The 14,252-nt window shown below is 28.9% G+C and overlaps 1 protein-coding gene across 2 annotated transcripts; it reads left to right on the top strand.

Annotated features, from left to right (window-relative positions):
• Positions 1–214: 214 nt before the first annotated feature.
• On the top strand, positions 215–5,114 carry LOC112707782 (COP9 signalosome complex subunit 5a). Of its 2 annotated transcripts, XM_025759732.3 has the most exons (7): positions 215–867; positions 1,823–2,104; positions 2,183–2,330; positions 2,501–2,583; positions 2,753–2,779; positions 4,302–4,379; positions 4,496–5,114. In XM_025759732.3, exons 1-7 carry the CDS (start codon positions 451–453, stop codon positions 4,580–4,582), a joined length of 1,122 nt encoding a protein of 373 aa, XP_025615517.1. In that variant the 5' UTR covers positions 215–450; the 3' UTR covers positions 4,583–5,114. The 2 variants fall into 2 exon arrangements, with proteins under 2 accessions (XP_025615517.1, XP_025615518.1); XM_025759733.3 differs by lacking the exon at positions 2,753–2,779.
• The last annotated feature ends 9,138 nt before the right edge of the window (positions 5,115–14,252 follow it).

The raw sequence follows: 14,252 nt of genomic DNA, 5'->3' as shown, positions 1-14,252 counted from the left end.
CAAAGTGTAAGTGTAACCCTAAACAAGACGAATTCCTATTTGAAACCTAACAAATTAAATTACGTTAACGTAAATATGTTATTAAATTTTAAATATGTTTAGATAAAAAAATTATTTATTTTTTTAAAAATCAATAATATCTGATTTTTTTAAAAAAATAAAACTAAAAAATATTTTTAATATTTAAATATTCTTTTTAAAAGTCTATTCAAATATAAAATATTTTTTTTTGTTTATTGAAAAGAGATTTTTTTTAAGAAAAAAAATATTTTTTTCAGGAGTGAATCCAAGCTAACCATAAACATCTAATAATAAAGGGTTGATGAATGATGAGGAGGCTAGCGATGCGAGAGTAGCAGAGTGAAACACACTCACTCACAGTCACGTCAGTGTTGCTGTGAGAGCCATCGTCTCCTCTCGGTTCTGTTCTGTTCTGTTCGGATTTTCTAAATGGAAGGTTCTGGAAGCAGCGTTTCGGCGTCATCATCGGCAGCGATGGCGCAACAAACATGGGAGCTGGAAAACAACATAATACCCATGGACACACCACCTTCCGGTGCCGACGACTCCATCTTCTACTACGACGAGTCACTCCAAGGAGAGTACCAGCGCGAAAAGCCATGGTCCAACGACCCTCACTACTTCAAGCGCGTCAAGGTTTCCGCTCTCGCGTTACTCAAGATGGTTGTTCACGCGCGTTCTGGCGGCACCATCGAGGTCATGGGTCTCATGCAAGGCAAGATCGATGGTGACTCTATCATCGTCATGGATGCTTTTGCTTTGCCCGTTGAGGGAACCGAAACGCGTGTCAATGCCCAAGCTGATGCGTATGAGTACAGTGTTGAGTATGATCAGACCAACAAGCGTGTATGCCTAAAACCCTAATTTCTCGCTGATACTTTGCTTGTAACCCTAATTTAGATATGCTTCCTGTGTTTTATTTGAAGGCAGTGGAGGGGATTTGGTAACCCTAATTTATTTGAACTTGGTAAAGTTAGTGATACTAATTGGAGATATACCCTAATTGAGTTCCCTGTTATGTTTCTGATTATTTGTATTTGAAGGTAATGAAGGGAAGTAGTAATCCTAGTTAATCTGAAACTCAATGCAGTTCATAACCTTGATTGGAGATATGCCCTAATTGAATTCTCTGTTATGTTTATATACATTTGAAGGCAGTTAGGAACTCAGAATCCTATTTTCTTCTTGTCATGTTGATGATTGTTTAGATCTTTTTATTTTTACTTCTTTTAAAAATGCACTTGAAGACAATGGAGGGAGTTTGTAATTTGAACTCAGTAGAGGTAGCAACCCTAGTTGGAGATATGACCTAATTGAATTCCTGTTATGTTTATTATTTCTATTATTTTCAAAGGCAAATTGAGGGAGTTAGTAACCCTAATTGGAGTTACAGCCTCCTTGAATTCCCCCATTAAGTTAGTTTACTTTGATTGGAAGCCAATGGATGGTGTTATACCCTAATGTATTGGAACTCGGTAGATTGGTATCCCTGATAGAGTTAATACCATGTTAGTTTTCTTTAATTCGGATGCAAGAGAGCTAAGCTTGTGTTTCCTGTTGGTTGTCTTGTTTTTGATCGAATGAACATAATGCTGTTAGTAACTATGGTTGGAGATAACTTTAACTTGGAGTATATGCAGCTTGTAACCCTAATATGATTCCCTGCTATTTTAGTCTCTGTTTGAACTTGGATCAAACTTGCAGTTAGTAACTCTAATTTGAGACACCCCTATAGGATTCCCTGTTAGTTTTATTTATTTGTATTCAATATAGCATTCTTAACGTGTTTGTTGGGGTGTAGGCTGGGCGACTGGAAAATGTTGTTGGGTGGTATCACTCTCACCCTGGTTATGGGTGCTGGCTTTCTGGTATAGATGTGTCGACACAGATGCTCAATCAGCAGTTTCAGGAGCCCTTTCTGGCTGTTGTTATTGACCCCACTAGGACTGTTTCTGCTGGGAAAGTTGAGATTGGGGCCTTCAGGACATACCCTGAAGGGTATAAGCCTCCTGATGATCCTATTTCCGAGTACCAAACCATACCCCTCAATAAGATTGAAGACTTTGGTGTCCATTGTAAACAGGTGATTCTTCATTCTTCTTTTCTTTGTGGAAGTGTTCTGGCTCTTGATTGAACTCCATTTGTTTGTGTGCTTTTGCAGTATTATTCATTGGATATCACTTACTTTAAGTCTTCTCTTGATTCACACCTCTTGGATCTGCTATGGAACAAATATTGGGTGAATACGCTTTCTTCTTCTCCTCTATTGGGTAATGGGGACTATGTTGCTGGACAAATCTCAGATTTAGGTACTGTTGATGAACTTAATGAGTACTGATATATTCCTGGTTTTAGTTCTTTATCTTGGTGGTAGACTAGATTATTTCCATGTTTCTCGCATAAGATCCCTGTTGTTATTATTATTATTCTTATTATTCAAATGTATAAGTATCTCTATTTGAAATGTCTGTTATTGCAGCTGAAAAATTAGAACAAGCAGAGACTCAATTGGCGCATGCACGCTTTGGACCATTATTAGCACCTGCTCCGAGAAAGAAAGAAGTAAGCAGCTAGTTCTTTATAATTCCATAGCAATTCCTTTCTTACATTTGTTAAAATTCAGTTCCTTCTTGTCTATTGGTTTCCTTTGGATTATTGGAAGGTTTCATCTTGTTAGTTTTCCATCAAATGACAGCATGACTTTTGATGAGACGATTGTTTATTTATGCAGTTCATGCGACAAATTAAGGCTTTAAGGGTGAGAATTCATAATCAGTGTCTAGCATTATGGTTTCTTTCGCATAACTCTCAAGTGAGAGACATATCTGACTATTCTATTACATTTCTTCCAAGATTGTTAGCTTGTCTCCACCTCAAAAATCAGCTTAGTTATTCCCATAATTTTAAGATGGTAGCAAGGCTGATCTTTTGTTAATATTAGGCCATCTTAGATCAGTTTGGAACCTTTGGTGAGTATTGGGTGTGCCTGCTACCTTGGAGCAGTTCTTGACTAGGTTTCTTGGTGTGGAAGTAGTGAAAGAGGCAAAATCTGTAGCATTGTGCAATATTATACGCCACTATTAGACAAGCAAGTTTTAAGGGATGGGATTGAACATTTGGCCTCTATTTAGTGTAAAGCTTTTGATTATTTATAGGACTTCCCCTCTTAGACATGTTGAGAGATTGGAAAGCTATGCTTCGTAGATAGCTTTCCTTATTATCTCTTTTTAAATACCCCTCTCTCTCTCTCTCTCTCTCTCTCTCTCTCTCTCTCTCTCTCTCTCTCTCTCTCTCTCTCTCTCTCTCTCTCTCTCTCTCTATTGTATGGACGATTGCTTATCCTTCATTTCTTGTATTAGTCTTCTCTTTGTCTTGATTTTTCTTTTCAAAAATGAGGTTTTATGTACACTTCGACAATCTCTAGGTTTCATGCTCTAGATGTCTAGCCCTAGTGAGGGATTATAAATCTACATTGCTTCAAATATGGCCAAGATAGGTGTTATGTATACTGGGATATCCATCGCTCTAGTGTACCCTTTTGGATGAAGAATTTCTGCATAAAATATTTTTATAACATGGGTGTCATATGTAAATGTTAACGTCGTTGTGTCTTGCACCTTTAAATAAATTATTTGCTTGGATTGGGATAGAGAAGTCTGGAAATTTCAGGAAACATAGTTAGAGCCAAATACTGAATAAATTATTTACTGGTTGTTATTTTTTTTAAAAAAATGTGGTAATAGATCCATTTGGCTAAGTTAGGAGTCAGAACTTCCTCAAATGTACGGATGATTGAAGTAATTCATTCTCTTTGATTTCAGCTTAGTTTTCTTAGGTGACAATTGCATTTCTTATTTTTTGTTAGATTTACTAGGTCAATTTACAGATCTATTACAAGCATGTTTGCTCATGTTTTTTAACTTTTGGAATAGTTCTATTCAATCCAAATAAAAGTTTGATTAGCCAATGCTCATGTTGTTTGGCTACATATCATTTCCGAAATTCCATGAGTGGGGTCAGCCTTTTTTAATGTGCTAAAATTTCTATGGATCTTGCACTTTCGTGATTTTGGTGTGATGGATGCAATGCCGATTACCTGGAATTGACTTTTGCAAATGCTTTGCTTTAAATTCTTTATTTAATTTCATTTAATGCTATTTTGTGATTATCTGCTTTGTGAGCCATGAAATCTCTACTCAGTTTTGATGTTAGCATCCTCTTTCTGCTGCCCTTAAATTTTTTTCTTTGCATGTTTGATGCTGACATCTCATCCATTGCAGGAAGAGTCTCCACTCGCTAAGATTACTCGTGATGGTGCAAAAATTACTGTGGAGCAAGTGCATGGACTAATGTCACAGGTGACTTACATAACGAACTCTTTTTTCTCTTAATTTGTTTTTGATATATTGCCGTAATATTTTGGGAAATTTACTCCTGCATTTTGAATTGTTTACCATATCCCTTTTCTCTGTAGGTAATCAAGGATATTCTATTCAACTCTGTTCAATCAAGTAGGTCTCGCACAGAAACATCTGGCCCTGAGCCCATGATTGAAAGTTGATTCTGCCATTTTTCTTGGCATGCTTTTATGAATTCTTTTTTAATCTTTTTTTTTTTTGGGTGGGGGGTGGGGAGGGTTATCTTCATCTTTGGCTGGCCAGTTACATCTAACTTATGGACAGTATATCCAATTTTCAACAAGAATAGCCATGTTCAGTTTCTACCAGGACCTGAACCGTAGCAAAGCAATAGTAACGTAATATACCATTTTATCTAATTCTTGCACTTTAATGGATTCTACTGAAGCTTGTGGTTGGTGATTTTTACACCGTTCATGTACGGATAACACGGATACCAAGTCACCCTATCCTGGTAGTACCTCTGTGCCTTTGGTTTCTAGGTGTGGTGTGTCCACGGCCAATTGAAATTCAAACACTGGTAACTATTTAAGTACTTGACGAGAGAATTGATTATAAGTTATAGTAGTTAATGTGATGGTATATGATTTGATGATTGTAAAATAATAAATTCACTTAGTGACGGGTTTGTTTGCAGTGCGACATATATATAAATAAAAGAACAATGAGAATGAATATGTGGGTACAATAATTGCTGTTAAATCAAGGGGAATATTTGATAGTCACTTGCTCAACGGCAGTCTCTACCATTGTGGGCACCCCCACAAATTTGGCTAACTAATTTTGTGTAGCCATTAACCAGAAAAAAGAAAATAAATAAAAGAAGGGTAACGAATAAAAGGTCTCACATTGATAACGACAATACATAGCAATGATGGCAACTAAGAACCTGCAATACTTAACAGTTATCGTTTGATCTACTATGAGAAAAGTTTCCTATGGCAGAAGTGTCGAATTTGGATACGCATAATAAGAGAATGGTTGTTTCATACAAAAACATGCGAAAACTTTGTATGATTCTAGAGGAAGATGGGATCTAGATTTGGTCGGCGCTTGCATTTGATCATGCACATATGCACAGAAGGCTTTAATTCTGCAGTCATTTTCTTATGTAATGTACTTTATTTTGTAATCATTTGGTCACCCAATTTTAGAGGCCTCTAAGAAGACGTATTCTTGGTGTTTCTTCCCCACTAAAATGCAAAAGGGCAAAACCAAGTGAAGCTGAACTTATTAAATCATCTACTTACTTGAAAATTAGGTTGTCAATGTAAGCCTCATAAACGTATGTAGACTTTATCAGGCTCATAAAATTACTTTAATTTACTCCTATATGAAGCTGTTAGACCACAATAACCTACTTTCTGAATACTAGCAAAAATACTTCTGATTTAAAGATATTCTCAATATTGAAAATTGCGTTAAAAATATCCAGACGTGAAGAAAAGGTCATCTTTATTAATAGAAAAGCTGAGGCCACAAATACCAATGCTTATGTCAACGAAGAGAGTCTTTCTGTAAATTTAAACACTTTTGACACCTTTTTAAATATTTTAAAGACATTACTATAAATCAGTAATATTTTATAAGAGAAATAATTTAGAGATATTTTGTGGTATACTCAACTTACTTACGGTGAAAACTCAAGTGCAATCAACTTCATGTGAAGTTGATAGTTGAAAGCCGTTAAATGGTTTGACTGATTTAACTAAATTTTCATCTAATGGCTTTCAGTTATCAGCTTCACGTGAAATTGAGGGTGAAACTTACTTATTCAATGATGGAAAGGCAAAAATATGTTGTAGCAAATATTTCTTTGTCTAATGTTAGTGGGATTTGAGGGTCTAGTGGATTGTGATAGAAATTATGCTCCTTATGACTCTATCTCCTTCACCACCAAACCAATAAGATTCTTAGAGGATAACAGAAAGGGATATCTTCATTCACAAGCTTAATGGTCCTCTATCTCCCATTATTATTGTTATGTAACTTCCTACCTCTGATACAACCTGTGACAATCTCACATGGGAAACCAAACAAAGCCCTCTCTCTAGATTCTTGGAGTCATATCATTCAACATCAACACTAACTCTAGAGATATCAGCAACTTTCAAGAATCAAACACTTGGTGTTGTTGGTGATGCTACCTAAAAAATGCACCATCAAAATTTTAAATAAAATATAAACTTTAATATTTGTCTCGTGCTAGTCTTTTTTCTCTTTTGGTCTTTTGAGTTTTCTAGGGACAAGTCCTACACACCAATCATGTGAGAAATCTTTACATTCAGCATTCACGTTCATATCATTATCCTAATCAACTTCAATTAGCTAGTCTAACCAAAAATAGGAAAAAATATTTATAAAAAGAAAAGTTAGAGATTAATTTTGATATACTGAAAGTATAAAATAATAAAATGCTTTATATAGTCGTACACGGTCAACGTAAAAGACAACTATTTTTGCTCATGTGACGTTACATAAGACTGTGTTTGGTTATGAGAATAAGACAAGATAAAACACTGAAAACAAAATACAAATGATAGAGACATAAAATTTAGTGTTTTTGTATTTTGTTTGGTGATAAATTAAAACAAATTATAAAAATTCAATTTATTCTCATTTCTTTTCATTCAAAAAATTTAGAAAGAAAAATATAATAATAAAAAATATAATTATGAAAAATTAACAAGAATAATGAAAGAAAAAATAAAAATAAGTTGTATTTTTTATTAGTGTCTTTGTGTCCTAGATGGACACAAAATACACTCATTCGGTATCTTTGGACAAAATGTCTCTGTTAATATCGTATCTGTCAAACACAATGTCTCAATATCTTGTGCCTGTAAATAAATACAACCTAATTAAATGCACATATAAAATTATTTTATAATGATAATATATCAAAATTAAATTAAAAAAGTTATTTGCATTTTCTTAATGAGATAAAAAAAAAGCGAATATTTGACACATCACTATTGTGTATTAAGTAAACATTACATTAGACACCAGAAAAAAAAACATCACATTAGTGCACTAATGATGTTCATGCTCAGCTTCTTTTTAATTAACTTATTATTTATAAGAAGTTAAAATGTGCCATTGATTTATAGAAGAATCCTAAAAATATTATAGGCATAGGCAACAGTTGAAGCAAAAATTTAAATAATAAACAAAATGTTGGGACTTTATTCTACTTTGAATGATAACATACTTATACTAAAATAGATGGCACCTCTCCCGGTTGTAGAAAGGGTAGGGGCAAGAACAGAATTTTCACTTTTTAGACTTTGAAGATGGTATTGGTTGGTTGAGAGAAGTTCCTTCCATTCCCATCACAATTGATGTTTGTGGAGAAGTAATTCCAAGTTATCTCAAAGGAGAAAATTTTGAAGGGAAACAAATTATTCGTTTTTAAAAGTTATTTTTTTGAGTTTTTGACTTATGAAAAATAATAATATTAATATTTGGTGTAATTTTTAAAATTAAATTATAATTTTTTAAAAAACTATTTAAGTGCTTATAGAAAAGTAAAAAAAAATGACTTCTTTCATAATAAAAAGTTTTTTTATCACATTTTTTTTAAAATAAGTACTTTTAGAACTAAAAAACTAAACACAAAAATTAGATACTAAATTATTAGTTATTATGTATTGTGGATAGATATATATGTTGTTTAATTTATTTGTATTATATATTTTGTATTTTAACATATATTTTATATAAATAACTAATTTAGTAGTTAATTTTTTTTCTTGTATATGTAACATAATTATATATATATATATATATATATATATATATATATATATATATATATATATATATATATATATATATATATATATATATATATACCAATTTAATTCGTTACTTTTATTATTAGATAAGATGTGAAAATCTACTACTGTCATTTTAAATTTCATCTCACAATAAAAGAGAATAAAAGCAACTCAATATACAAATAAAGATTTGAGGATGGACTTTAGTTTCAACACATGTGATTTGGTTTTGTTATGTGCTTGAAATTCACACAAACAACAAAGAAACTATGTGGTGATCTCTAATTCTCTATAAGGTGATGTTCTTTAGTGCCTCAAATAGAAGCACTTGTCTAAAACTTTGCCTGTTCTTTATTCTATTTGATATCTTATATTCTTCCTCATCCAACCTGCCAGCAACGATTTTCATCTTATATTAAGATTTTGCATAATTTAATTATACTTCTTAATTTTTACTATTAGTTAAATTTTGTTATGAGATGTTAAATTGGACCATGCCTTTTTATATAAAATATGAAAAAATATATATTCTAATTAATAGAAAAATAATATTATTTTTTCTATTTTTTATAATATCACTTCACATATGATTACACATAATTTTTTTACGTAATATATTTGCATCAATTTATATATAAAAAAAATAATATTATCAAAATAAGAATGACAATATAATTAATAAGCTGTTATCTAAGTAGTAAGTAATTTACCTATTTTTTTTTAATTAAAAAACGACAAATATAAATTTTAGAAAGTGGACATATAGTTCCAACTTCCAATTCCTATACATGCCCTTATATGAGTTTTTTTTTACGGTATCTTTTAATTCGTTACGGATCTAAATTTTATTTAAGGGTTTGTTGTTAGTCAATAAATTATTGCATGTACAAAATAAAATTTAAATTCTCGATATTTATTTAAATAGGCAAATGAACTGACAAATCAATCAACTCAAATTAGTTTATACGAGGTTTTTTTTTGTTTTTCACGGTATCTCCCAACCCGACAGGTCAAGGACTAATCCGCCGCGGTACTGAGCTCCATTTAAGAGTTTATACGAGGTTTTATTAATAAGAATCTTTACTATTCTTGGTGATAATAATCCATGGACAAAAAACACAAATTTTTGTTTATTGTGCCTATAGAATTGAACAAATGCTATATATAGCTCCCCATCAACTTTTAGGCAGCAATGATAATTATTCTAATGGCATCTCTTATCTCTACCTTTCTTTCTCAACCCTTTTGTTTTTTTTTTCTCTTTCTTTATTTATTTTTTTCAGTTCAACTTTATACTCTCAAGGCATTTGAGTCCATTGCATATTTGATTTAGTGGATCATAAAGTGAAGGCCGAAGGAACTTTGTGGGGGTAATTTAAGGGTACCAAAATCCATGGACCAATTTGTAGAATATATACAATATATTTGGTGACACCTTCAAAATCGTTATTCAATTGAAAACTATCTTACCATATAATTTTTGTTCCCCCATTTTATTAAATCTCAACCAATCATTGTTTGACATTTTTTATTTGCTTTATATAGTTTTTATGTATTCTTTCGCTCTTTGGTATTTTCAGATTATTTTGAAAAATAAAAAAGTAATAAAATAAAGTTTAGTACATTAAAATTCCAAAAGGTATGTATGTTTTTTTTGAAAGGTCTGAGTCCTTCCAAGTATAAAGATGCATTATTTTAAAAAAAAAGTATAGAATTTTATCTTATAAAAAGACCAAAATATTATTTTTAATTTTAAATTAATAATTATGTCCTTGTACTTTGAATAATTCTGCATTCTAGATAATAATACAATTCCTTTTTAAATTAATTTATTAAAATAATTTCATAAAATAACTAATACTTGATATTAATTACTAAATTTGTAATTTAAGAATAAAAAAAAAACTTCCTCATCACAAGTACCACATCTTTATCTTTCAAAGCATAAATGCTTGTGTTATCTTTCCATGTAGAATAGAAAGATAAATTAAGTTTTTGAAAAAAAATACCAAAAATAGTCCATGGGAAATGAAAGCTTCATGTTCACAATTTATTTTTTTTTCCCATACACCCTTTTTTTTTTTTGCCGTTTTTTATTTGGGTATACCAAACCATACAACTACAAACTTTAATTTAGACTCCAATAATGAATTATGATAGAATTATTATGTATACTACCTGAAAGAATATGAATTATGTTCACGTAAATAATAATAATAATAATAATAATAATAATAATAATAATAATAATAATAATAATAATAATAATAATAAATTTGTTCCATTAAGATCTTCTACTACTTGTTCATCAAACTGCATCTGTTTTAAACGTTTTTAATAATGAAACTATATATTTTTCATGTGAATAGTGACCCATCCAGTTGTTACTAATTAAATAATTTGTTTTTATATTTTTTATTTCTAATTCAAAATTAATCTTTATGTAAATTTGGGTGTGGAATTAGTTCTCTTCTCCGTGCCACGGTTTTATGCCCCCAAAACCTCCATATTTTTTATTTAAAGATTTTTCTCTGGGAATTATGTAGTACAACTTTTGTACTCTTACAACTTTTCTTAAATTATAAAATTAACTGCAATTTCCACCAAAAAAAGAAAAGGAGTTAACTTCAATTGGGATAGTTACTATTTTTAAAAGTTACTGGTTATTAAATTTTATATTTTCTGATAATTTAAAAGGTACACCTAAAAATAGTCTAGAGCTTATTTAAATATATAATTTCAAATTTTAGAAAAGAAAGTTAAATGAGCAAAGCAATATACTTTTTATTTTCAAACAAATTATTACAATAAATATGTAATTAGCAATTATTTGAAAAAAAAAGTATTTGTCCATCAAAGTAGCTTAATATTTTTGGATATAATATTCTTAAAAATATATATAATTTTTTGAAAGCATATTTTTTTAGAAAACTTTTTGGGGCAGTAATTTTAATATTTTTTTATTATTATTTGACTAGCATAAATACTAAATTATCTTTAACAAATAAATTTTACTAATTTCTGTGTATAAATTCTAAAAAAAATATGGATGCAAACGGTATTAATTTATATATGCGTACAAAATTCTAATAATATAGGTGCAAATTATATGTTTTTTGTATGTAAAATTTCTGTAAATATAAGTACAGCAAAAAATATAATATTTACTAACGTTTGTTTTGAGGTATTGAAATAGATACTGGGAGACTGAGACTCAGGATCATGTTTGTTGGTTCAGAAATTGGTACTAAAATTTCTGTCTCTGTTCCAAAATTTTAGTATTTCAGTATCTCCAAAAAGTGAGGACACAGTGAACTAAAATTTTTAGAAATAGAGACTGAAACTTTAATAATATTTTATACCTAAAATATATTTATTTCAATTAATTAATTTCAATTTTATCCTTTATACAAATTAATTAGAATTTCATTCTTATTTCAATTTCTGTCTCCTACTTTACATCAAATAAAATACTAAAATTTATTTCTATCTCTACTCTCCGTCTCAGTATTTCTATTTTTATCTCTCCACCAAAAACTACCAACAACTGGTCATATAACATTGCTCTTGCAACTTAAAATTCTAAATTTTATTTTGCTAAAGTAGTTAAACACTTGGCATTAACTCAATTACATACTCTTTGGAATGATGAAGGTTAAGAAAACATTGCCATAACCCAAAAGAATCTCTCCTTGTTTGCTGGAGTTGGTGGGTTGTGGAAAGAATGTAACGAAGAATATCAAATAGCCTCTTAAAAAAAAACAAAGAAAGCCTAAAATAAATGATATAAAATAACCCTAAATCTAACACGTTGCTCTCTCTTTTTCCTCTCTTCCATAGAAAATAGAAAAGCAAAATTGTTAACTAATAATTAGTTAACATTTTTTTTTCCGAATTTGATAATTATAATTCGATCATAATTACATCATTCTTAATTTGATATTCGAACATTTGTAAAACGGTAATATGCTTGGTAAAGATCGATCTTATAAAAACACAAAGATTCAAAGAGGTAAAGGAGAAGTTTGTTATTTATTTGCTTCAATGGCAAAAGAAGAATCAAACTCATGCTTTAACAATTCAGTTTTAAAGTACATATGTTATTTAATATTTATTTTTAATATATATTTTATATTTTAGTATATAATCTATCAATTAATTTCACACACATATATATATGAAACTATGTCAAGATTCACTTGTACTTTGAAAGTAATTATATTCTACTTAAATCACTTTTTGCTTATTATTAGTTTATTTCTTTAATTTATTCACTACATGCATGATAATATCAACAGCTCAATTGTTAAACTCCAATGACTTTTGAATTGTCTTCGCTGTTTCAACAATAATATAATTCTGTAGAATATGAACTTGTCATAAATATTTAAATCTATGACGGGCTAAATAGAAACTCGGCAAAATATAATATATAATTTAATACCCTAAATCATTCTTTTAATGTTGAAAATAAAATGTTACACTGCCAAAATAAACAATTTATGTATTGTTTTTTCTTTTCATTTTTGGCTAAAAGGGAATATTTTGACGCAAAAGAAATATATAAATGAAAGAAAAGAAAAATTAAAATCACGACAATGGAATTATTCGATTAGAGAGATAATATCTAAAGTTACTTGATATAATATAATATTTGTAATTATATATTTATTATATCTAAAATTACATGATTATTCTAACAATAATTAATGAATGTTAAATTAAACAATTTTAGACCGTTTGAACTAATTTTTTTTTATTGTCTCTCGAGCATTATTAATTCGATACTATATAATATTTTCATAAAGATCAAACATATATAACTTCAACTCAAAAAATAGTTGTATGTTTAAGAACAAGTTGATTCATATATTTAAATAATAATGAAAAAAACAACTTGGTTCAGTTGGGTCAAATAGAATTTACCTTTTGATATGGTTGCCAGGTACTATTTAACAAAAATGCCTAATAGGTAAAAAAGCAAGTCCACCCAAAAAAAAAAAAAAAGATTAGGTATCAAAATTGCACTAACACGGCAAAAAGGAAAATACTAATTATATTACTGATTATTAGATAATAACGAATATAATATCCTATTTAAAAGTTGAGAACTAACACCTCTAGTAAGAACCAATAATTAGGTGTAACTTTGGAGAGAGAGTTTTTGTATTTGTACAATTATTTAAAAAAATAAAATACACTAGTTATTGTTGATTGTTGAAGATATGTGTAGTTTTCAAATTAGCATATAACTCTTATTTAAAAAGTTTTTATGTCATATAAATTTTTTTTTTATACAAATTTGATACAACATTAGAAATGAGCCACTAATTAGATATCTATTAATTAGAAATACATAATATTATCGTAGTCATATTTATAATCAAATTTCATAAACAATATGATCAAATATATTCGGATTGATAATCATACTTGAAAAATAATATAATTAAATCAAGTTTATTTATAATCAAAATCCAAATAAAAATATTAAAGTATAATCATAACTGAGTTTATATTCTCACAAAAGCTTAATTATTCTACAATGATAATTATTATTATAAAACAAAAAAAATATAAAATTTGAAATGGTTTAAGAGACTAAAATTTAGTCCAAATATTAATAACTTATAAAGCATGTACATTTTCCTATGAGACATGACACTCATTGATACTCGTTTCATACACATGTTTTTTTGTGTTTAATTATGTTTTAATAAAAAATAAATTTTTTTTAGACATACTTAAACATATCTAAATATCATTATCAGTATGTCCAATTTTATTTTTAATATGTATTTTTGAAACAAGTTTAGAAATAATATATATTATTAATTATTAAAATAAAAAATATTTTAAATATTTTATATAATTAAAAAATTAATATCAATAAAATATTAAAATATTATTATAATTTATTAAAAAAAGACTTTATATTTTATATATATTATATTTTATATCTTATAAAAATTTTAAATTTATATAATATCCCGTATTTATATTACATTATAGTTAACAACTACCATTATTTAAG

Source organism: Arachis hypogaea, chromosome 8 (genome assembly GCF_003086295.3).
Source record: "Arachis hypogaea cultivar Tifrunner chromosome 8, arahy.Tifrunner.gnm2.J5K5, whole genome shotgun sequence".
In the NCBI taxonomy this organism is placed as follows: domain Eukaryota; kingdom Viridiplantae; phylum Streptophyta; class Magnoliopsida; order Fabales; family Fabaceae; genus Arachis; species Arachis hypogaea.
The sequence above is the reverse complement of the archived record's forward strand: the minus strand, read 5'-3'. Positions and strand labels throughout refer to the sequence as shown.

What these genes read in the sequence shown, in the direction of transcription:
- LOC112707782 (XM_025759732.3), top strand. Translation starts at nt 451, where the DNA reads ATGGAAGGTTCTGGAAGCAGCGTTTCGGCGTCATCATCGGCAGCGATG. An exon ending in TTGGTGTCCATTGTAAACAG is followed by an intron (nt 2,105 to 2,182) that starts GTGATTCTTCAT and finishes GTGCTTTTGCAG; the next exon opens with TATTATTCATTGGATATCAC. An exon ending in TGCATGGACTAATGTCACAG is followed by an intron (nt 4,380 to 4,495) that starts GTGACTTACATA and finishes TTTTCTCTGTAG; the next exon opens with GTAATCAAGGATATTCTATT.